Source organism: Eucalyptus grandis, chromosome 11 (assembly GCF_016545825.1).
Source record: "Eucalyptus grandis isolate ANBG69807.140 chromosome 11, ASM1654582v1, whole genome shotgun sequence".
Classification (NCBI taxonomy): Eukaryota; Viridiplantae; Streptophyta; class Magnoliopsida; order Myrtales; family Myrtaceae; genus Eucalyptus; species Eucalyptus grandis.
Genome location: NC_052622.1, coordinates 45,921,448 through 45,947,899, shown reverse-complemented (window position 1 = coordinate 45,947,899; position 26,452 = coordinate 45,921,448). Strand labels below are relative to the sequence as shown.

Genomic DNA, 26,452 nt, shown 5'->3' with positions numbered 1-26,452 from the left:
ATATGTATAGATATTGATGGGACAATTACCAATTTAAACTTAGACTTATTGTAAAGATATCAATTAAATTCTAAACTTTCCAATTTGACCAATGTAGTTTTAAAATTTTGTGCAAAATTCCAATGTAGTTATTGCGGTTAATTATCAAAGAAAATTGCTAACATGTGACGATCCACGTAGGACATTGTTCAAGTAAAATTGTCCACTTTAGTGTGCTATGTTGGCCGGCCAATGATGATTTGATGCTACGTCCGTAATTTCTGATTGGCAATTGGTTGAAAGGGTCCCATTGGAATTTGGCGCAAAGGTTTAGAACTATATTGGCAAAATTGAAAAGTTTAAAATTAAATTAACATCTGTACAACAATTTATAATTTCATTGAAATTTGACGCAAAGGGTTAGAATTACATTAATAAAATTGAGAAGTTTAATATTGAATTAACATCTGTATAATAAGAAGGATTGATTTGATAATTCTCTCAATATTGATATGTAAAATTTTTAAAACTAGAATACCATTGTGAATTTTGACGAAAAGCAAAAAGTTACCTCCAAGACTCGAATTGGCATTATAAGGGGCATCAGGGTTCGAGCATGAGGGATTGATTAGGGGATTTTGGGGGCAATTTCTACGCGCCGTGCTTTATGAAGAAATGACGATATTTATCTAAACAGAAAACGGCATTGTTTGTTGAAAATCCTTTCACGTCATTCTGTCGTCGTTACACGTAAAACAACCAATGTTAACTTGCCTGATAGGATCTAATTGCACTGCAGTAAACTTTTAAAACTAGAATACCATTGTGAATTTTGACGAAAAGCAAAAAGTTATCTTTCCCTTTTTAAAATGGTAAAAAACAAACGGACTCTTAAGATTATTCAAGACGGCTATGGTGATAAACAAAGTGTATAATTTTGGTTCAATCTTCCATTTGAATATCCATATTATAAATTTCTAATTAGGGCAATTGCTAATAGTATGGACCTTAGTGATTCATTACTTGATATTCATTGGAATATGCAGAGCATTTGAAATTTATAAGCAATTAATCGGTTTTGTAATATTCTTCGTAATCGTTTTCACCCGGAGGACGGGAAACATACATTAAGAAGCAAGGAAATTTATAAATATTCAAAGATTGGCTAGTCTACGCCTCCAAAACTCGGAAGTCCGCCAAATCTCTCAATATATAAAAAAAATTATATAAGGTACATAGTCAAGTGTAGAACACTTTTATACAAAGAGTCATGAAATGGAATCTCTCATCCCCTAATGAATTAAAAACCGATATCTAAATTTATACCAAATCTATCTTCCCCTAAAATAGTCAAGCGCTAGGCGACGGACAAGATTTCCACGTTAAAAACGTAGACCAATGCAAAGAAAACAACACAAATGACACAAATAGATTATAAAAGTCAACACGTTCATGGAATAATCAGAGTCAAAGTCATGCAATTTTGTTAGAAATTGAAGATGGTTCACGTCAATGTAAACCTAACACGGCTACTCTTCATTATTTTTATTGCAGAATCTCGAGACCATCTTCATCTTCGCCCCGAATTTTACCTCCAAGACTCGAATTGGCATTATAAGGGCATCAGGGTTCGAGCATGAGGGATTGATTAGGGGATTTTGGGGCAATTTCTACGCGCCGTGCTTTATGAAGAAATGACGATATTTATCTAAACAGAAAACGGCATTATTTGTAGAAAATCCTTTCACGTCATTCTGTCGTCGTTACACGTAAAACAACCAATGTTAACTTGCCTGATAGGATCTAATTGCACTCCCCGGGGCCACCTCAAAATTTAGGATTATCTTGCTTCGATAAAAAAGTTTAAGACTTGGTTGGTTTCTATATAATAATTTTAAGACTGATTGTGTTGTTTTCCCCTAAATTAACCTATGTAATATTCAAAGATGAGCTAGTTCCCGCCTCCAAAACTCGAAAGCTTGGCAAAATTCTCGTTTTATAAAGAAGTTATATAAGGTACACTGCGGTTGTAGTGTAGTTTTTACACACAATCATGAAATGGAGTCCTTTATTTACTAATAGGAATTACCGAAATCAATAACTGTATCCGTGCTAGTGGGATGACTCTACTTAGTGACGATCTTTTTAACGCCAATGTCCTGTATAAAGGTCCTACTATAAATATGATATTTCCTATACTGTATGAACTTGGAGTTCATCACCTGCAAAGGTCAATCACATCATTTTGCAAGGTACCGGTCAAGAGGTAGAAGTCAAGCAAAATGTCTCTAAATTAAGGGGTTTCATTTTTGCCAGCTTCAATTTAGCTGTTGAGCTCACATGTAGGATCTGCCGTTCTTCCAAGAATTAGTCATCCATGATTTTCGGATCATAATTCTTTTAACTCATCAATGTCTACTTCCAATTAGTTAGATATACCTCTCTTATGATATATTATATCTTTATAATATATATGTATAACAGTGATGTTGCTGTGATGTTGCCTCATCAATCATACTTTTCCATTGATCATGTGGACATAACTTTTCTTAACGATCATCCTGATTTGACATTAAAAGATGTAATTATCAAAAGCAATGCCGCGTTTTTTTTTTCCTATGTTGAAATGAAAAATAATGCATGCGGTGGTATTCTTTTAAACTAAATAGCAAATAAGTAAACGATTTTATCGATGAATTACTTATTTAGTAAAAGTAAATGCGGCCTTAGTTTAACTTCCAATGGATAGATTTGGATTTTTTTTTATAGCCTGAAAAATATATAGATATTGATGGGACAATTTACAATTCAATCTTAAATCAATTGTACGGATGTCATTTTAGTTTTAAATTTTTCAATTTGACTAATGTGCTTTTAAATTTTTATGCCAAATTCCAATATGGTCATGTTGGTTAATTGTCAAAGAAAATTGTTGACATGTGACAATCCTCGTAGGATGTTGTTTCAAGTAAGATTTTCTACTGCAGTGTGCCATGCTGGCCAATTGATGATGATTGGACACCATGTCCATAATTTCCAATGGCAATTGACCAAAAGAGTTCTATTGGAATTTGGCATAAAGGTTTTAAATTATATTAACGAAATTCAGAATTTTAAAATTGAGTTGACATTCATACAATAAGAATTATTGATTTGATAATTTTCTCAATATTGATACATAATTTTTTTTAAGCTAGAATGATATTGTAAAATTTTGACGAAAAACAAAAAAGGTTGTTTTTCCCTTTTTTAAATGATAAAAAACGAACCAACACTTAAGATTACTCAGGCGGCTGTGATGGTAAACAAAGTTTATCATTTTGGTTCGATATTCCATTTGAATTACCATATTATAAATTTCTAACCAGGGCAATTTGTAATAGTATGGGCCTTAGTGATTTGGTTACTTGATATTCATTGGAATATGTAGAGTGTCGAAATTTATTAGAAACTAATCAATTGTATAGAATTATTTGTACTATTTCAGAAAAAGGTACCAAAAAAGTTTTAAACCTATTACATTGGTACATATTCAGTTCTAAATATTTTAATTTGATCAATTTAGTCATAAATTTTTTCACATTTGTACCAATCCAATCTATTAGGCCAATTTAGGCTTGAAATTGTTGACGTAGATGCTAGCCGTACTACGTGGCATGACTGGTGTTAATGTGGATATTTGTAATAATATTGTAATATTTTCTTTAATTTTTTGAATTTTTAAAATAATTATTTTATTCTTCTTTTTTTTCCTCTCCCTCTCCTTTGCCTTATCTTTTTGCAGGTGGCCATTGTCGGCCATTGGCCACAGCCATGGTTGGCAAAGGTTGGTCTCGCTTGTGTCACCCTCATCGACCACAGGCGATGGTCGGTCTCGCCAAGGCGCCCCTAAGTGAGGGTGAGTGTCAACTGTCTAGGCGTGACTAGAGAGGCCCCTTGCTAGATCTCACAACCGACCATTGCCTAGGTGAGCCCTAGCAAGGCAAACCCTTGCTTAGGTGAGGCGAGGCATGGAGAGGCCGCCTTGGTCTAGGTGATGGTTGGCCTCACTAGGGCCTCGTCTGGTCGTGCCTGGATGGCTGGCGCTCGCCCTCACCCAAGGGCGGTTCAGAGAGACCAACCATCATCTGCAGTCAGCAAGGGCAACCCAGGCGAGGCCAACCCTCACTGGCCATGGTTGTGGCCAGTGGCTAGTGATGGCCATCGGCAAAAAGAAAGCAAAGAAGAGTGAGAGGGAAAAAGAGAAAAAAATTATCTTAAAATTCAAAAATTCAAAAAAATTAAAATATTATTAAAAATGTTCATGTCAGCGTTGATTGTGCCACATACGATGACCGATATCTATATTAATAATTTACAACATAAATTGACTAGATGGACTAAATTGGTACTAATGTGAAAAATGCCTTTAATTAAATTGGTCCAATTAAAAAATTTATAATTGAATTGGCACAAATGCAATAAGTTTAAGACTTTTTTTATACTTTTCCCTATTCTTTTTCACTTGGAGAACAGGAAACAGGCATTGAGAGGTGAAGATTAAATCTTATGACGACTTTAGTCTTAAATATATATACTCAAAGACTAGCTGGTCTATACCTCCAAAACTCGGAAGTCCACCGGGGGGGGTGTGGTTGGGAATCTGTACAAAAGTCGGACTTTGCCACTCCATAGTGAGTCCCGATACGTGCATCTGCTGCAGAATTTTTTTAAGGGAAAATATTGTGTAACCGTGCCGTTAGCTTCCAACGGTTGGTTCTCCACCACAAATTTTTTCAAGGAAACCTGTTAACCTATTTAAATGGTTTCCTTTAAAAAAAAATTATAATTGGAAAATCTTACTTTAAAATCCCATCAGATTCCTTCATAAGAAAAAAAGGTTAATACCTTGAAAAATCTCAAATTGATACACCTGTGACAAATTTACCCTCTGTTAGTTATCGTTAAATTTTACTGTCAAATTATTAAATTAAATGACATGTGATAGTTGACTAGTATACCAATTTGGGATTTTACACTACGTTTGTCACAGTTTACAATTTTTGTGATTTTTTTGTGGTATTAATCCAATTTAGCGAAGGGTATATTTGTCACAAATTTACCGGTTTGGATTTTTTTGCGATCGAATAAATTAGTTTTGGATAAATTTGTCATAAATGTACCAGTTTATAGTTTTTTATGATCAATCAGGATAAATTTGTCACAAGTGTACCAGTTTAGGGTTTTTCAGGATATTAACCCTAAGAAAAAAAAAACATAAAAAACACAAAATTTTAGAATAAATCGAATACCAAAATATAGATACTCACAAGCAGAATAATATAATCCCTAGCAAAAAAAAAAAAAAAAAAGAATAGTTAATGTCATTCGAAAGATCAATTTAATTTTTTTTTTTAATATGGAAAAAAAACACAACAAATATTAGCTTTGAGACTAATTACGAAATTATTGTGCTTTTGAACGGCTTCTCATTCTTTTTGCTCAAATCTAGTCACTCCAAAAGGATTCTCTATTGACTAGAATTAGGATCAGTGATATTGGTAATGCATGATAATAATTTAAAAAAAAAAAGACCTAAATATGTATAATGAATTAATAAACAAAAAAAAAAATCCATTCATTTGAATCTCATATATGAAGATGTGCAAGGACTTAACAAGTTACAAGATCAATCTTAGGATGTCATGAGTCAAAAAATAAAGTCAAAAAAGAATAATTCAATAACACATAACCACATGACACCTGACTCTACAACGATTCTTATGAATTAGAAAATTTTGTAGCAAAGTAATTTTCTTCAAAACAAAACAATAATAAGTACAATAATTATTTCTTCCTTAATTACATATTATATTTTGAGAATACCTATGGCAACCTATCTGATCCAATTTCCAAGTGAGTGAAAATCATTTAAATTCTCTTGAGTGCCCTCGAGGGTTATGTGACTAGGGTTTTTTTTATACATTTTTTTTCTGTTTGATATTTGTTGAAAAAGCAACGTAAGACTCCACGGTAACACCACACCACTATTTAACAGTGACTAGTCAACGACATTAGTATTTTTATATACTGTTTTAACGTAATAACTAATTAGAAAAAAAAAATATTACGGTGCCATAATCCTTTCTTTTCTTTGGCTTTTTTTTTTTCATATTTTCTTTAGCTTCCACTGTAGAAGTAATTAAAGGTGTGTGTATCTATATTTAAATTCTTCCACAAGATTAACCAGTTGCCATGAACTTGCAAAACAAATATACGGACAAAATTGCACCGTCATTAATTACAAATAACAGTACCGTCTTCTTAGCAAAGTTCTTTTTAAAAGATCCAAATTCCTACTCCCGATCCCAGTACAGCGTGTTCGTCAGACTCATTCCAATAGCAGCATGCCTCGATCATCTCATTATCCTTGAAATCAAATTTCCTACATAGGTCAAACTTTCCACCCAGAAATCGTTTGATATTTCTTTCAATTCTAATCGCATGCATTCCCATCATGTGTCAAAGTATCTCACGTTACCTTTTAGATTCCTTCAAAGAACGCATGGCAGTCGGCGTGTACGAAGAAGAGTGCAGTGATGGGCATTCATTGTATGGGTCAAAGAGAGAAAAGAGAGGGCCACCATGAAGACAAAGAAAGATAAGATGAAGTGCAATCATGAGCATGGCCATTTCTCCGCGTCCTGTTCCTTCCTCTTTCCCCCTTGAGCTTCCTCTATTAATCACGAAGAGGAAGTGAAAAGACGGCGGGAGAGTGCTCAGAGACTACACAAAAGAGCTCGAAGAAATTGTGTTTTACTTAGTGATTTAGCTAGTTAAATTATTATAAGTGGAATTTGTATAGTTCTTTGAGTGAGATTTCATTAAGAATTATGAAAGGCTAAATATTGAATGGGTTATTGAGTGTAATTGGAAGATTGAAAATATTGAAAGACTATTTGAGTACGAGAGCAATTTTTTTTTTTTGGTAAAGGTACGAGAGCAATTTTTTTTTTTTTGGTAAAGAGTACAAGAGCAATTTTAATCTCCATTATATCGCTTATTTTCAAAATGAAATCTTGTATTGGTTTCCTCATGAATATAGATTCCAAAAGTCAAATCGAACCACATAAATCTGGTATCCGATCCATTTCCTTCTTTCTGCCTACTATCCATTCGCTTGTCCCATATTTTCACAATAAGAGACTGTATCTTTCAAATAGGAGAACGGTCATGTCAATGATATCTAAGATTGAATCCTCTGCTTTCATAGAGTAACTACAAATGAACAGTTAAATTCTAGCTAGAAAGGTTGACTAAAAAAAGAAAGAAACTTAAACATATGCTTACATCAAAGTTACAGAAATGGTTTTGCTAACATAATAGTTCTTGCGGGCACTGTAAGAATAACAACCTATCGTAAGCATAAGTTATTAAACAAGTGGATTCCATGACAATTTATAAGTATATGTGATTTAATTTTTTATAATCCATAATGAATTGTTATTCTCATAGTACATTAAAGACTGTTACGCAATCATTTCTCAGTGACAATTCGAAATATGAAATTACAGGACAAATAACACAAAAAGACACAATTCGCAACTAATTTTCTTGATGTTTTGGTTCTTATGAAGCTGTGCTCCTTCTATGGACATTGCTTCTCAATTGCGTTGGCTCTCTCTCTCAGCACAGACTTCTGCACCTTGCCAGTGGAATTCATCGGCAAGTCCCCGAACCACACCGTCTTTGGAACCATTGCCGCCTTTTGCAGCTGCTCCGCACAAAACTCTAATATCTCCTCGGCGTTGGAACACTTCCCTTCCTTCAACTTCACAAATGCACATGGGACTTGCCCCGCAACAACGTCATTTTGAGCAACAACAGCGACTTCCTTAACTTTCGGGTGGCTCGACAAGATGGCTTCTATGTCCAATGTGCTGATCACCTCCTTCCCTAAGACTATGGCGTCCCCTGCTCGGTCCTTCATCTCTATGCAACCATCCGTGTGCCGCACCCCAACATCCCCGGTCCTGAACCACCCCTAGAAAATGCCTTCTGCGTTGCCTCCGCGTCGCCCAAGTAGCCTGCCATGAGGGTGTTCCCTCGGAGCATGACTTCTCCGATTGTTTCCCCATCGCTTGGAACGCTCTGCATGGTGGTCGGGTCCTTGACATCAGCAGCTTCCAATGTGATGTTGTGGAGCCCTTCTCTGCATTTCAGGTTATGATCGTCGCGGTCGTTGCCGTTGTCATCATGGTGGTGGTGTTGCGATGACCTCCAAGGTCTGATGAGGGCGGGCCCTAGGGCTTCCGTCATGCCATATCCGTAGACAATGTTGAACCCAAGCTCTTGGACTCTCTTGAGAACGGGATTCGTCGGGAATGCGCCGGCGATGATTACGTCCACCACGGAAGGCAGTGGCTTTTGTTCGACCGGTGGGGAATCAGCAATCATATTTAGGATAGTGGGTTTACCTGTTGAAAGGGAAAAAAGAAGAAGAAAATTCTTCTTTTTCATGGGTGATTTTGCATGAACCTAACATCATCCATACTTTCATATGACATGTTTCAAAAAGCGTAGGCATCCTCCCAAATATTTGATTATATTTATACCGCACTATCCACATATCTCAACCCTACTCATCTATTTCTTAATGAGAATGATATGTTATCCTTTGATTCCGTTTAATATGTCATGCTCATGATGCAACAGGACTCTCCACATCAAAGTAAACGAAACCGGACCATTACCACAGAGATGGGTGACCTTGTGGAGCTGAACGGAGTCGAAGATGATCTTTGCCGACACGTTCCTAATACACACATTGACACCGCCGAGCGCTGCCATCGCCCAAGTGAAGCACCACCCATTGCACCTGAACATGTCCACCGTCCACAGGAACACAGGCGACTTCCCCATGTTATATCGGAGGATCAGCCCTAGAGAGTTCAAGTACACCGCTCGGTGGCTGTACGCCACTGCCTTGGGCGTCCCCGTCGACCCCGAAGTGAAATTGACTGAGATGGGGTCACACTCATTGGTCGGACCCATGGCTTGGAAATCGCTCTCTCCCATAGCTACGGTTTGTTCATACTCTCGAACCTCAAGATCCCATTGGGTTCGACAGTCCAGCGAGACGTCGCGGATTGTGACAAGGAGTGGCTGGTGATCGTGGTGGTTCTCTAGGAGGTGCGTGTTGTTCTTGTTGTGGATGACTTTGGAGACGAGTTGTACGAGCTCGGAGTCGACGAAGATGATTTTGGGTCGTAATTGGTGAAGAATGATCGTCAAAGCGTGCTCGTCAAGGCTTACGTTGAGCGCGGAAAGAGTCGCGCCTGCCATTGGAACCGCGAAGTGGAGCTCATACAGTGCAGGGACGTTTGGTGCCATAGCTGCAACCTGCATTAACATAACAAAGAATCGTGAGCATAACGTCATCGAATCGCCGCCACTGATTGTTGTTCAGGTAATCTTGTTGCTCATTTCAAAAAACAAATCCCATCATCAGTTCGTTGCCCTCAGACGAGTCAGACTTTGAAAATTCGTCACCAAAAGACTCGGGAATTTGTCGCACGCGCCACCATGCGTCGCCATGTCACGGGCCGCCAACGCCGTTGCCTTAAGTGCTTTTTTCGAAGCAATAGTTGGATATTATAAACAAAATCTACCAGAAACAGGTTTCTTATCCTCCGACGACTCCAACCCAGTATGCAAAGTCACCCGGTCCCTTTTACATGCCCTCATGCGCCGCCCAAGTCCTTTGCGCGTGAGATCCACTCACCCCTCGCACTTAATTCGCTGCGTCCATTGAACAAGTGATGTCATCTTCCACGCCAATGCCACTTTTCAACCAAGTTGTCTGCCGTGTCATTTTCTAAAGTCATCATCCATGTCAGCGCTGTTGGAGAAAACTCCTATGATATTTTGAAACTGACAAAACTTATCTAAGTTCTATTATGAAGAATACTAGATTTATGTGTCAAAGTCTATCTTATATTAAAAGTCTGCCCACTCTGACAAATTCCAGACTGAACACAAGAATGAAAACTTAATCAAACTCAGGATTATTTTTCTTCCTTCAAGATTTCAATATGTACAAGATATATTAGGCTTTCTGGTTGGAAATATCACCTACCATATTGGTTATCCTTATTGAAATCAATTTGGAAACAGCAAATCATTTTGGAAGACAAGCTTATTTGAAAAGAATCTACTTATGAAAACCAAAATCATGATTGTATGGGCAAACAAGATTGACGGGCTTTCATCTCAATCTTCAAACGACTCGAGATCTCATTGATTGATTCTATCCAATGGGTAGATTGGAAGAATTCCTTTAGAAAGTGCCAACAGTTGAAAAGGCATAGAGGAGTGTTTAAGGAGATTTTCATGTCATTTGAAGAAGAGCGTGAAAGAAGAATTCCAAAGTTTGAAGCTTCCAAATCACTTGTCCTTCATCATTTAGTGCTTAAACTTGTATTTGAAAGAGAGAAACTCTAAAGAGTGATTTTGTGAGAGTAGTAGAATCACCTCACTGAAAAGTCGAGATCACAAGGCTGTAACATTATCTTTCTATTCATAATGGAATCCAATCGAAAAGGCTATCAGCGTGAGAGAGTAAATGTAAACTTGATCTCAGCCGAAGCACTATAAATCTTGCGTTTATTTTTCTCTTCCCTGAACTCCTTTACTTTACTTTATTTGCTACGATATACTTTTGTATTTTGAAATAGTTGTTAAAGTCTGAATCCTTCTGCAAAGCTTGTAGTCAACCAAACTCAGTTTAAAAGTAAAGCATTTTTACTGCATTTCATAAAAATCTGTTTTCATACCTATTCACCCCCTCTAGGTGTTCTACTAGCCCTTTCAAGTGCCACCCCTTAGCCAAGTTGTCTATCATGTCATCCTAAAATTATTATTGTTGACCCGTGTTGACTATCGTAGACCAATCGATTTGAACTGTTTTGGATTGATTTTTGGCATTTCAAATTGATTCCTGAGGTATTTCAACATCCTGAATCTATTTTAAGCTCTGTACCAATTTTCTTTGAATTCCTTATAGAATCTATTGGTTTATAATGGTGTATTACATATCATGGATAAATTAGAAATCTTGGTACTTATTCAAGCCGAAATGGATCAAACTATATTTTATGGGTTCAAGAAGTATTGAGTTTAAGAGCATGTAGGCTTTGGTGTTACGTTGTTAGAAATATTTGTGAGCCTATGCAGGCAATTGATAAACCAATGATCAATTTATTAAACGTTTAAAGGAGTGGGATTGCAAGAATCATCAGATACTCACATGGTTTCAAAACACTTCGATTTCATCTATCAGACTTTAGTGCGATCGCCTAAATACAACAAAGGAAGCCTGGGATCTTCTTGCCAATTGTTACTCCGCATTAGACATTGGTCATTAGTATCAACTCCTAGGGAATTTACTTCTTATGTGTCAAGAGGCAGGTCAGTCTATTAACAATTTTTTTATCTTCCATGCATGCTATATGCGATCAACTAGCTTTGTCAAACCCTGAATGGGAGGTGACTTCTAATGCTTGTTAGTTTGTCGAATGTCAAGATCATATGTGTGTTATGCATTTTCTATGGCACTTAATGATGATTTTAGATCAATGCAAGATTCACTTCGACATTAGGATCCTTTACCTCATCTTGAGGCAGTTGCCTCGAAATTGTTGATAGAGAAGACTCAACTTGCTACTACTTTAAAGGCGCAATGTGCTATTCTATTAGTCTCCACTCCTAAAGATGTAATATTTGCCACTTATGGTTCCTCCTCATGGTGCAAGCCTTATTGTATGCATCGCTGTCCACCTAGTCATTATGCATGCCATCGTTATCGGTTACAACCTAAGTAACCTATGAGAAGCAACAATCTATCTCGATTTAGAGGTCCGCATACACATTTATCTGTCACTGATGCTACCATTGAGGAATCTTCTAACAGTTCATTTGTCACTCTGTCATTGGATGATCTTCTGTCCACAATTTGTTCTATTATTCTAGAATCTAGTACTTTTAGCTCATTTATACCTAACCCTTCTACTTTGTCAGTCACCCTAGGTAATTTTGATTCATGGTTCTTTGATTCTGCCTACTATAATCACATGACTTCTAATTCCAATTTATTCAAGTCAAAATCATATACGTTGCAAGTGCCTAGTATTCATACAACTAGTAACTCTTAGATGATAGTTAGTCAAACAAGGCATGTTTCGAAGTCCAAACTGTCCTTGCCTGATATATTTATGATTCACAAAATCTCACTAGACTTGATATTTATGGGATAGTTATGTGAACTTGGTTTTGACATTCATTTCTCTTCGAATGGTTGTCGTGTGCTGGATCCATGGACAAGATAGACAATTGGGATAAGCTGTAAAGTAGAATGTTTGTTTGATCTTGTTTTGTTAAAGCTTCCCAACTCCTTCACTCATTTCGCTACCACAGTATTATCTGAAACTTGGCATTCTCAATTGGAACATCCTTCTTTCTCTAGTTTAGGTCCTTTGATTTTAAGTGGTTATTTAGGTTCTATTGACAATAAAACTTTTGATGCTTGCATTGTAAGGTGGGGAAATATCATGCTTTATTGTTCAATATTAGTGAATTTGTCTCTTATGCTCCCTTTAATCTAGTTCACTTTAATATTTGGGGATTATCTCTTATTCCCATTATGGGAGGATCTCGTTATTTTGTGATTTTTAAGGATGATTATTTCGGTTATACATGACTTTATTTTATGAAGAATTGATTTGAAATCACTCATATCTATAGAAATTTTGTTGCCATGACCAAGACACAATATTCTCGAGATATTAAAGTTTTTTGTACTAAAAATGCCATGTAACATAGAGACCAAGAGTTCCTTAGAATTCTTTCTTAGAATGGCACTATCATTCATCGTTCTTGCAGGGACTTCTCAACAAAATGATCAAGCAACACGTAAACATAGGCACATCTTAGATATCATACACACTTTTCTAATCTTAGCATCTTGTCCAGAACAGTTTTAGGGAGAGATTTATCATACTGCTGTGTATACTATCAATTGTATTCCATCACCTACTATAGGTAATATTTCTCCTTACTAGCACTTATATGACAGTGTTCCAAATTACAATCTACTTTAAATCTTTGGAAGAGCATGTTTTCTGCATATTCTTCCTAACGAATGCACGGAATTAGAATCTCATGCTCATTTATGCCGCCTTCTTGGATATGGCATTGAGCATAAAGGGTATAGATGTTGGGATCCTATCTCAAATCAACTTTGCGTATCTATGTTACCCTTTAGGAACATGAGATATTCTCATCTTTGTCCTTTTGCTTCCTCTCCAACTATTTGCTTCTTCATTAATCCTTCTACTCATTTATTTCCTAAAGATAACACACTTGAATTTTCCTCTTTGGAATTGTCCTTCCTAATCTTGATGCAAACATCTCTACTAATCCTACTTCGGCTGCTCCTGACAGGTTTGTGCCATCCATGGATTCTCCACCCTTAGACATTCCTTCTTCTCTTGTTTGTCATTCCACTCATGTAAGTTAGGCTTATGTTCGACTTCGTGATTTTCACTGTTATTCTACTATTGTTTCTTTTCACGAGCCTCACACATATAGAGAAGTTTAGTACTAATCCTCTTTGGTAGCAAGCAAAGGCAGATGAGTTGCAAGCATTAGAAAAATCTCGTACTTGGGATTTGATTGTTTGCCTCTAGAAAAGTTGGCTATAGGTTGCAAATTGGTATACGAGATCAAAATGAAGGCATAATGTATGGTGGAACGCTACAAAGCTAGACTACTAGCAAAAGGCTTCACTCAAGAGCATGGCATTGATTGTGGTGAGACATTTGCTCCAGCTGTACGTCTTATTTTTGCTTGTAGCCTCCTTCCTGTTGTTGCTATTAAGTGATGACCTCTGTTTCAAATAGATGTAAAAAATGCATTTTTTAAAATGGGGATCTTACTGAGGAAATTTATATGAAGCCTCCTCTTGAATACACTCACACTTCTAATAAAGTGTGTTGACTACACAGAGCATTATATGGACCGAACCGAGCTCATTGTGCATGGTATTCCCAATTTAGTTTCACCACGGAACACCATGGATTTACATCTTGTCCTTATGACAATGCTCTATTTGTTCAATGAACATCTCATTGGTATGATACTCTTATATATTGATGACATAGTTATTACTGGTGATGATTGTATCAGTATTACGAAACTACAAAAGTATTTGAGTCAATAGCTTGAAATGAAAGATTTTGATCGACTCAGTAATTTTTTAGGCTTGGAGATGCTTCAGATTCCTTCAGCTATTATCTTTCTTGAAAGAAATATGCTACTAATCTCCTTTCCTGGGCTGGATTTACTGATAACAGGATTGCCACAACTCTTATTGAGACTAATGCCAATATTTAATCATAAAGATGAGACTCCTCTTTTGAATCATATGCTTTATCGACAACTGGCTGGCAATCTTGTGTACCTCACTATTACTCATCCTAACATCGCTTATGCTATTCATATTGTAAGTCAATTCATGACCGTGCTATGAATGACTCACTCTGTTGATGTTCTTTGAATTCTTCGCTATGTCAAGGGTACTTATTTCATGGTCTTCACTTTTTTGCTAACTCAACCTTAGAGTTGATGACTTATTCTGATGCTGAGTAGGGCAGTGCCTCTTGATCATCCCTCTACTACAAGCTACTATTTCTTCTTAGGAAACTCCCTTATTTCCTCATAGTAAGAAATAGACTATTGTCGCTTGATCTATTATAGAAACAGAATATCGTGCCCTTACTGATACAACATCAGAATTACTATGGTTGTGGATGTTATTAGAAGACATGACAGTCCCTCGTGATGGTGCAGCGATCATTTATTGCAATAACCGGAGTGCTATCCAAATAGCACATAGCAATGTTTTCCATGAGAGTACCAGATATATTGAAGTAAATTGTCATTTCATACGCTCTGATATTGTTCATCTCGTTCCCACCTTTTTTTCCATGTCATATCTTGTTCCCACATCATTAGTTGATTAGATAGCTAATATTTTCATTAAGACATGTCCACCTGGATGTTTTCAAGATCATTTCTCCAAACTTTAGCTAACGGGAAAAGTGCCAAAAAAAGTCATAAACCTTTTGTCTTTGTACCGATTTAGTCCTAAACCTTTTTTTGGTGCCGATTTAGCCCTAAACCTTTTTAGGTTGCGCCAATTCATTCCTTTCCGGCCAATTTTGGCCGGATTTTGGTGATTGGACATCGGCTGACTGACGTGGCCTGATCGACGCCGACGTAGACAATTTTTAATAATATTTTAATATTTTTTAATTTTTTAATTTTTTTTTTTTTTTTTTTTCTTCTCCTCTTTTTCCTCCGGTCGGTCGCCGGACCTCGGCGACCAGCCAAAGGCGACGGCCGGCGAGGTCGACACCTTGCCGGGGCCACGAGGGTGGCCTTGCCCATGGCCGGCGAGGGCCAGCCCCGCCAACTCGCCGAATCTGGCAAGTGAGGGGGTTCGAGCAGGGGGAGAGAGTCGGAGGGGTAGACCTCCGACCACCGCACTTGAGCCACGGCCGTCGGCCTACGGCCATGCCTGGTTTCAAGCGCCAAAGCTCTAGTAGGCCTCGGTCCTTTTTTGTGCCTTGCGTTGGTCGGACCAGGCCGGAAGCTCACGGTCGTCCGTCGCACAAGCTCCATCCCCAACCTTCCTTTGTTTGCTGTGCACAACCTGGATTGTTCTTCAAGGATTGGGTTCGAGATCTGAGGGCATTTGATTTGGGCGAGACCTCGGAGAGAGAGAGAGAGAGAGAGAGAGAGAGAGAGAGAGAGAGAGAGAGAGAGAGAGAAGATCAAGAAAGAAAGAGAGAGTCCTCTCCCGGCCAAGCCGAGGAAACCCTGCCACGCGAGACCACCACCGCAACGCTACCGTCCACCGCTGCTTGTCACTTCACCAACCCGCCGCCATATCCGGCGAGTTGGTAGGGCTTGCCCTCGCCGCCCAGCCTCGAGGGCGGCCACTAGTGAGGTGGCCGGCGAGGTCGACCTTGACCTTGCCGACCGTCACCTCTGGCCGGTCGCTGAGGTCCGGCGACCGGCTAGTGGAAGAAGAGGAGAAGAAAAAAGAAAAAAAGAAAAAAATTCAAAATATATTAAAATATTATTAAAAGTTGTCCACGTCAGCGCCGATCAGGCCACGTCAGCCGGCCGGCGTCCAGTCAGCAAAATTCGGCCAAAATTGGTCGGAAAGACTAAATCGACACAACCTAAAAAGGTTTAGGACTAAATCGGTACCAAAAAAATTGTTTAGGACTAAATCGGCACAAAGACAAAAGGTTTAAGATTTTTTGACACTTTTCCTTTAGCTAACCTCTTCTATATCACCTTGAGTTTGAGAGGGGATGTTAAATATATTGTTAGAGATATTATCATCCTTGTTTGATATTAATTGATTGTATTTGATATTGTAATATTTTGTTGCTTTATATAGTTTTCTAGAATAGCCTATAAATAGGCTCATGTATTATTAATATCATTACATAGAGAAATATGCAAAAATTCAAAAATTCTCCAATTCTCATTTCCACTTTATTTTAACACAAACTAAATGTTAGAAAATTTTCTCAGATATTATCAAGTGATAATACTTCTGAATGATAATATCTAGAAAATCAACGTACATCCCAAGTTAATGGGCCCTAGACGACTTCCTCGTGAGTCATCGCCATGATCAGATCACCAAAATAACTTTGGCCTCTGACTTTAGATCTAACCGCACATGGAAGAGGCACGTATCTTCCACGATCTACACGCCATTACCGTCCAACCCTCTTTCTAGAAAGAACACTTACGTAATGGAACAGCACCCCCAAGCTTTTTATCAAGTCAGATCTTGATGGCCATGGAAAGCATCAAGATTTGTCGCTACCCACAAGATGATGATAGGCATTCATTCGATTCTTAAGGGTTTTTGTCAAACTTCGCTGAAGCTTGCCTTCTGATAATAATGAGTGCGAGATGAAGAAAATGCCGCAATCCTTACCCGCAAAAAAGGGAATAGACAAGTCTCATTCCATGTCCTACCAAAAAAAAAAAAAAAAAGTCTCATTCCATGCCTTATCTGATTACGTAGAACCCACCACAACGATTTCGTGCATCGTCCCCACCAAAGTGAGTATTCTAAATGCTCTGCATATAGCATAGCCGGTAATGATTGAACAATCACATCAGTTATTTTCATCAGAAATTGATCAAGAGGACTACAAAAAAAACTTCATGTAAAAACTTATGACTAAAATGGCAAGCTTGAAAAGTTTGTCACTTAATTGACATTTATATAATAGATTCAAGATTGATTGAGTAATTTTCCCAAATAATAAGTATACACAACTTTCTTAAATTTTTTTGCTTGAAAATGTTAGAATATTGAAGACTGACTTAGTAAACGAGGAAAGAGCCAAAACCTAGGCGAGTAGTGACACGATGGGACGGATTTCATTTGAATGCTCCACTATCAATACCTTTGGGAATCCAGTATGGATTATGACTTTGTATCCAACTAGTTCTCTTTCGAATATCTAATTTTAGCATTTTATATCTTCTCCTTTTATATCTTACTCTTCATAAAATATTATATAGCCGAGGAGAGTACAATATAATGAAAGTACAATCAGTGTTGTCATTTCGAAGTACCACACAGGGAAGTCTAAAAGATAAGACGAGAATACATTGAAGAAAATGTGCAGCGGGTGTCGATGCCATGCATGCGTGTTCTTAAGTCATACACTTACGCATGCATGCGCATCAGCTTTCACCAGCTGAAAGCCCATTTTTTTCTCTCTTTCTTTTGAAACCACGAATTCTAACTCGACATGATTATTGTCTTGATAATTTCTTCTTTATGATCACATAAAACGAAGGATAAAAGGTAGAAATTCGATAATTGTGATCATTAGGAAAAAAAACTCCCCGAAAGTCTTATTATGCATCTCCTGGATTGTGTGTCATTTTGGATGGAAAAGCAAGGGTATTGGGTCTTGGAAATGCAATGGTGGTTTGCATCCATATAGGGTAAAACTCCTTAGTGCGTTGCTTATCTATATTAATTAGTGTAATGGGTCCATTAAAAGAAGGAAGTCAGACATATGTTTTTTTTTTTAACAGAACAGAAGTCAGATATATGTAAAACGGTTAAAATATTAGATTTAATCTGTCACTATTAGCAACCTAAAAATGTCAACTTTGATGTCAATTTCATAAGAGTTGATGCCATTAACTTTACATCACCTATGGCTTTATGGCTTTGATGAGACAGTGCTAAACACATTGAGACGAAGAGCAATCTTTTAAGTCGAGCCGTAGTCAACTAAACAAGGTCAAGGCCGATTATGAATATTGACCGATTAATAATTATGTAGGGTGTCACTAAGGAAGGAGTAAACAGTATGTTAATGAGCATATGCGATATGATATTCACTATAAATACAGTCAGTGGTTAAACGCCAACAATGGTCGTGAGAAGTTAACGGGATTAAGTGGACAAGGTGGGAATAGTCAAGCCGATGTGGGTCAAATCGATGTCGATGGAATTGAGAAACATTAACATCGGCTCGCGAAACTTGGCTGAAATCAAATCGACTGTAAGGATAAAAATAACGGAAACAATTATTGCAGTCAAACTCTTAGATAGGAACAATTAGCAAAGGTATTAACTAATAGTTGCAATAAAATTTTTTATATAGCTGAGTCAATTAGTTATTGTAGTCGAGCTTCTGAGGCGGGAATAATTATACCATAAAATATGGAACCAAAATCAAATTTCAATGAGCGAGAACACTTATCAGAAAAGGCCAGCTACCCATGGACTATAAAAAGGAGAACAATAAAGAGGAAAAGATATGCACAAACATCCGAAGAACAAGACTTTACTTTTGTCAAGACACTTTACTTATTTTTAGTCATTTCCCAGTAATTTATTTCAATCATTCAAGTTGCTTATGTTTATGAAATGCTTGGTTGTATCCTTCGAAAATAATGTGCTGTAATTAGTGGATTTATTTCGTAAGTTTTAGAATCTAATCATCAAGTTTGTGTTCCTTTCTTGATTCACAATCATCTGTCAATTTGAAATACAAGGAGTCCGATACATGTGATAATTTTCATTGTCCGGTAGACGATTTAAGGAGAGCGATTTTATAGTAAAACAGCACCATGCCCTTTTCACTCGTTCATTTCCCTTATCTATAAGCCTTAGATTTTGATAATAGGACTATGTTGATCTATGCTTAAGGCCTTTATCATCGAACCAAACCTTTGCGTAAGGGAGAGTTTTAAGGCTAAAATAAATGTTTTTCTGTGGGAAAAACTTAAGCAATTGGATGAAAACATGATTTAACTTTTAATTATTCTAACACTCCCCATCACGCGGAGGTTGGACTTTAACTTAAGCGTAAAGCTTGCAAACATGTAATTTGTGAGGTAAATAGAAGTTTGAAATATGTGAACTCAAGCCCTCCTACTTTGCTACTATATTGAGATTTTGTGGGATCATACATAATTGTTCTAAAAGTATAAGCTGTTAAATGATTTCGTGATTTGCTATTTAAATATTCTAACACAAGCACCGTATTCCAAGGTTTTTGGAATAAATTATTGTGCACTGAATTCTACCTAGTAGTGGCTCTAAAGGGTGTCTTGAGTTCAAATATTTTTAAACTTTTTCTTTGCCTATTATTATTTCATACATTGGTCTCAGGTGAAATACAAGCCTAAGTATGAAGGGAAATGTTACAATAGTTAAATAATACATCATGCTTTCATATAATAGCTTAAATGTTTTAGATCAATTGGTGATGGTCTTATACAAATTTTAACAAATGAATCAGCGGGTAACAATGGGCAGCATTGACTTAAGAGTATTGCAGCTCGCCGTTTAATCATGCTTACCAAATCAGTTGTAAGATTTACTGCAATGAAAAGAAGAATTTAGGACTAGAGTGTCGGATCCACATAAGTTGTAAGACTCCCCTTTAACCATTTCTCTCACAAGAGAAAGATAATATTAAACTGCCTACGAGTTAAGGATGGAAAAGTTGACTCCCTTTTTAACTCCTTCCAGTCAAAGAGACTGATTGGAACATGATGAGATCTGGCCCCATTTTATACTCATTCAATCACGCGGAGTATATATAACGTGATGGGTGTAATTCTTCTAACTTGTAAATTGCGCCCCCAACAAATCAAGGAGAAATTCACGCGAGGTCCATCTTCCCGGTTCACACGCCTGTTTACTTATTTTCCATGATTTATGACAAAATATGTTGCGCATGAGCCTACACCAAAATTTAGGGCCCACTACCTTGTATTTCACACTAGTTTAATATGATAAAGTGAATGCGTGGTTGGAACACATGACCCCAAGAAAACGTGCAAAAATATTTATTTACATTCAGATATCAAGTAGGACCCTCTTTGACCCAATTTTTTTTTTATAAATTAGGCAAGAAAAAAACATGCCTTTCGATTAAGCAAACCTTTTTAACCGGGGGATTAATGCGTTTATTGTTTTAGCAAAAATGGTTTAATAGGAAGTTAGCTGTAGACCCAAAATTCATGACGTGTGGAACTCCTATTCGTCGGTGGGTGAAGAATGAGATGGCAGCTCTTGGGTTTTCGCATTATTAAAAAGATGAAAAAGGATTTCCAAGTGGATAATGAGAGTTTGTCCCCTTATAGTCAACGTTGACGAGGCTAGAATTCCAAAGCAGAGAGGCGCAGGGGCCAACCTGCTCAAATGATTTACTTAATAATTATTATATTGTGTAGAGAAAATATTGGTTATAATGGATTAATATAAAAGAGTGAAATAATTTATATTATTTCACTTTTACTGATATAAAATAACTAGAGGTTATTACAATAATTTGAGTCTGTGGCGCAATTTATAGTCATTTTAGATATTTCATCCTTTTCAGATACAAGAAATTAGCTATAATATTAGTATTTCACTCGTTTAGTTTCATCGGAGGTCTTGTACTGTTAGCTCTATACATGTTATAGATTACCATATTAAGAGAGGATTCTCAAGTTTAAACCCAAACATCAACGGATCTTAGTTTTTCTTCTACAAGCATATAAAATAGGGGTTCTTGTATTTACAGATTAGAGTGCTCTTTGATACTATGTTGGGTAGGGGTGATTGGAAATGAAAAAAATGAGATTGTCAGGTACTTAAGAAAGAAAGAAGAGAAAGGATTTGAAGGATGCGAGGGAGAGAAAAGAGAGGGCAGAGATGCATTCATTATATCTTTTATGTATTTAGGGCTTGCCTTGAATTATATTTCTCTCCATTCGTTTAGTCTAAATCTTGCAACTCATGCACATTGACCTATTTCGAATATGAAACTCTCGAAACTTCCAAATACTCAAGTATTGATACACAACTTCACACATAATTTGATCATAATTTTCTAAAATTTAAATAATATTCCAAATTTTGGCGCGAAAGCAAAAAAAAAAAAAAAAACAAAACATGACCTTTTACCCAATAGTTGACTTTACCAACCTCTTGTAATCCTTTCACTTCGTTTCTTTAACTTCATACAAACAAGAATGTGCTTTTTAAGAAACCCTTCTCTTCAATTTGGCAAGTCGTAGGTAGGACTAACATGAACACGGTTACGTATTATAAATTCTTCCTTTGTGAGGCTAGATTTTTTTTTTTTTTTTTAAGTTTTTGGTCCATGGAATATAGTTTTGACTTTGTATTTCCAATCATTCCACTTGTTTATGTTAATGGTTTGTCCCACACGGCATACGGACATCTATGAAATAACATAGACAATGGAGGAGCTCGGGGGTTGACCTCCTTCATCTTGACCTAATTGGCAGATTGAACGGTTCCATGGGTTCTCCTTCTCTTGATATACTATCAAAGGGGACGAGGAAAGAAAAAGAGACCCAAGAACCGGTCATATCAAATCGACCAAACCGGAACCGCCTAGATCGGATTGAATCGGACCGGCCAGTTTGATCCGGTTCCCGGGGGCGTCAGTCTGTTCCTGGTTCCATTTTTATGGAACCAATGATTTTCAGTCCGGTCCGGTTCCCCTCTAGAATTGGAAACCGGACCAAATTTTTTAAAATATTTATTTATTTCTCAAAAATAGCAATAAGCCCTAAAATGGTAGCAATTCTTGTAGTTTTTTTTTTTATAATTATTTTTGGCTAAATGATCGATTCTATTGGACCGGACTAGACCGTTCAGTCCAGTCCGGTCCCTAGTCCCAAAATTGAGACTAGTCCTCCCAATCCAATTCTTGGTTCTTAGGTGGAACCAGACTAGACTAGGAACCGATCACCCTAGATGGCATCTTTGGTGCATGCATATCTGGTGTGACGTTCACTTGATCCAACGACAGTTCATGTTCACCAAATGCACATGAACTCGAAACTGTAAATAATAGCTCGATGAGAATGTACCGTGATGAACAATCTACATATAGAAAGATCCTTGTCCTTCCCACTTTTCTTAGGCTTATAGCTTCTCACAGGATGACCCTGACAACTACCTTACTCCCTCCATTTGAGACGATGAGCTTCAGGAAAACTAAAAGCTAATGGAAGCAAGAGAGAAAGAAAGCGAGGACCCCGTTTCATTTGCATGAAACACAAGGATACAATGAAAAACGAGGGAAACAAGATAAAGAGACTTACGATATCGCCGCGTGAGATATTCAATCTCGTCAGAGCGGAGGCGAGTTTCAAACACCTTTCGTGGGTCTGCCTCCATGTGTACCTCGTATTGCCGTAGATTATGGAAACCTTGTTGCCATAGACGAAAGCTGCTCTCTCTAAGAAGCTTATGGGAGTCAAAGGCACGTAGTTCGCAGGGCACTGGAGCAAACCTTCCATGATCCTTCTCTATACGTCTGTTTGGGATCTCTAGCCTGCGAGACAAGTGAGCATGGTCATATGCATTTGCATAGAGAATTTATGTCGCCGTGCCCAGTAAATGAATATTTGAGTTGGACCATTTTCCATATGTATAAAAGGCTAAGAAATAAGAAAGAAGTGGGTTTCACTGCGAGAATTATAATGGAGGGAGACTATGCACTAATGAAGGCCTTTTAAGGATGCGCGTTGGATACCTCTCAAAATATCTTGCATAAAATAATCTGCTAATCCCTGTAATGAAAGTTTATATATCGATCTAAACGTGCATGTTTATATCAGACAGAGGGAGGGAGGGAGGGAGGGAGGGAGGGAGGGGGAGAGAGAGAGAGAGAGAGAGAGAGAGAGAGAGAGAGAGAAGGAGGAAGGAGCCAGGAAACATCAAGAATGTGGAGGAACATGGAGTATGACGAGCAAAAGAGCACTATTAAATTTCATCACATTGTTGTAGATGGTTCTAGATTGATATTTGAGGAAATATCATTAATCTGAAGTTTCGATAAAAGTAACTCAAAACAGATCTCATAAGACATGACTAATCACAGTTAAAAATGTTCTAAATTTCTATACTGTTTATACAATCACAGCGTAACTATTACAACAGGCAAAGACTAAAAAGAGACCGCGACAGGTCAAAGGTCTCCCTTTTTGGCGTTTTACAATTATCGAGCAGTGGCAAGTTTGGTAAATGATAAATCAAGGACATATCACGAATGTGATAAGAGTTTAGAGCAGGATAATGACCAAAAAAATGTTTTGAACCCACCGTACGGATGCCAATATCAATTATTTTCCATTTAGCCATATGACTCATAAACCTTCAACAATTTGTTAATGTAGCTCTTCTAATCATTTTGGCCAGCAACCGCAAACCTGAACAATTTTTTTAGATTTTTCTGGGTTTTTAAAAAGAAAAATTATTTTCTCTCCTTCTTCCTCCCTGATTGCCGTGGCTAGGGACCCACCATAGACAAGGATTGGTTGTTGTGGTCAATGACCGACCATAGATAAGGACTGACGAGGGCTGGCCCTGTTCAGTCCGGTTGTCTGCCCTTGCCAAGGCACAGTGACCAGTGGAGGAAGAAAGATAGAAAAGAAGAAGAAAAGAAAAAAAAAATTCAAAAAAAATATATTTTGAGAAATTAATATATATATATATATATATATATATAAATTAATCGTCCACATCAACACTGGTTATGTCACGTAAGATGTTCGGCATTCACATCATCGATTGCTAACCAAAAATTAGTTGGATGGGTTATATTGGTAAATTGTCAAAAAGTTATGTCTCAATTGACCAAATCAAAATGTTAAGGATTGACTTAGCATCCATACAATATATTTATTTGGAGTTTTTGGTAATTTTCCCATTTATAGCTTAAGATAGAGCAAGATGAGAACGAGTCGTCGATTTGTTATATAATCATTTCACCCTCCAACAAAGTGAGGGCAGTGGAAAACATTGTTCTGAACACTACAAGTCGACATGATGCCAATGGCAACTGGTCGTGTCGGAATCAAAAGTGAACAAAGGATATTTAGAAATTTTCGCTTCCATTCCCTGTAGTTGCACGCCATTGTGGAAAAATTTGCGCTCGGTTTCTTCCATAAGACAACACTCCTTCGAGAATGGTCACCGTAGCGACCGCAGCGTGCTGAGGTTCCCTGTGAAACTTTCTTCAGTATCCATTGAAATGATGAATGACGATTCGACTATGAGTTCAGGCATGGCAATCTATATGTGTATTTGTTTTGACTCGAGTATGAAATACTATTTTCCTCTACATTCCCGTCAAAATCGAATAAATGAAAATTCCACGAAAACTAAATGTCAAAATTCATGATCTTTATAAAGATTGAGGTGTTCAATTTGAACTAGAATTAGGAATTCAAATGGTACAAGTATACTTAGCTGGCAAGCTTGAGTTGGGTAGGCACATTGTTTTGTTACCAATAGGTCATGTGAATGATATCGATGACCTGTCTTGACTTAGAAGTGAGTACACTCAGCATGCATGCTCAGGTCGGCTGCACTTGGGCTCGAGCTTTTCCACAGCCACAACCCATGTGTTGTTAAGATACATGTGTGAGTAAATTGTGTTAGAGAAATCTTACATCAATGAATTGATGTGATGTATAGCAATTAATATATCATAGTTAACCCATAACTTATTGGCTTAAGCTTTTGAGTGAATGTGGGTTCAACTAAGTATATTGATAGGTTCGGATTTAGGCTCCCTCTTAGCGATCTCCCCAAATGAATGGATAAAATATCTACTGTGCACGCCTTTAACAAATGGTATTAGAGCCAATGGTGTTGCAGTTTTTGGGTAGGTGGATGTTGTAGTATAGCAACGTGGACCCATAAGTTGATGCAGAGGGATACCTAAATTAAAGGATAAGAGGCCTAACACTAAGCTCACACGTGAGAGAGAGATTGTTAGATGCACGTGTAAGTGAGTTGTGTTAGAAATATACTATGTCAGAGAATTAATGTAATGCAAAACAGTTAATATGTTCTAGTTGGCTCATAACTTATTGGCTTAAGTTAAGTACTTAAGTGCACCTAACATGAGAAATCATGAGAGCATATATTTTTTAGATTTATTTTTTCAATTGAAGAAGACATAAATATAACTAGAAAGGTGATTTAAAAAAGACAGAAAATAAAAGACAAATGTAACTTTGTATATAGTTAATTTGTAATTTGGGACATAGGCATGGAGATTAGGTCAACTGGTGATCCATGAAACACCTTACAAGTTTTGTGAACCAATTAAGTTTAGGCATTTGGCCTATGCATAAGACCCTCACTTAAAGCAGTTTGTAAGTAATTCATTGTTGAACTTGAACAAATGATTTTTAGTTCCTTATTTGGAAATTCTCTAACACCCCAACCAAATAGGGAAAATTACCAAAAAAAATCATAAACTTATTATAATTGTGCCGATTTAGTCTTAATCTCTTTTTTTTTTTTTATTAATTGAGTCCTAAATCTTTTGCAATTGTGTTGATTTAGCCTATCTGACCAAATTTGGCTGGCTAGTGCTTATGTGAACACCAACCGACGTTGGCAAATGTTTTTTTTAATAATATTTCATTTTTTCAAAATTTTTTCTCTTTTTTTCCCTTTTTTTTCTATTTTTTCCTTCTCTCCTTCTTCTAACAACTAGGCTAGTCATCGAACTAAGGCGGTTGGCCAAGCCAGATTAATTAAGGGTGAGCTCGCCTCATTGTCATTGGGTGTGGTTAGCCTCGCCCAGCCCTTAGCAAGGCCTGAGCGAGCCTCACTAGATCCGGCGAGCTCACTCTTGCCCAACGATGGTAAGGCAAGCTTGCCCTTGCTTAGTTTGGCCTGGCCGGCCACCTCAGTTCAACGACCAGCCCTCCCCTCTAGCCGATCGCGAAAAGGAGGAGGGAGGGGGAAAAAAGATTAAAAAAGATTAAAAAATTAATTATTGGAAGAAAATTATTATTGAAAATTGATCACCAGTGTTGG

At 37.3% G+C, this 26,452-nt stretch overlaps 1 protein-coding gene across 1 annotated transcript; it reads right to left on the bottom strand.

Moving 5' to 3' along the window:
- Positions 1-7,473: 7,473 nt before the first annotated feature.
- Positions 7,474-23,069, bottom strand: LOC104419588 (probable acyl-activating enzyme 1, peroxisomal). Its single transcript, XM_039304587.1, is given in 4 exon segments — positions 7,474-8,004; positions 8,007-8,435; positions 8,712-9,360; positions 22,714-23,069. Coding segments are annotated over 4 exon segments (1,674 nt in total). The 5' UTR covers positions 22,912-23,069; the 3' UTR covers positions 7,474-7,606.
- Between the last annotated feature and the right edge of the window lie 3,383 nt (positions 23,070-26,452).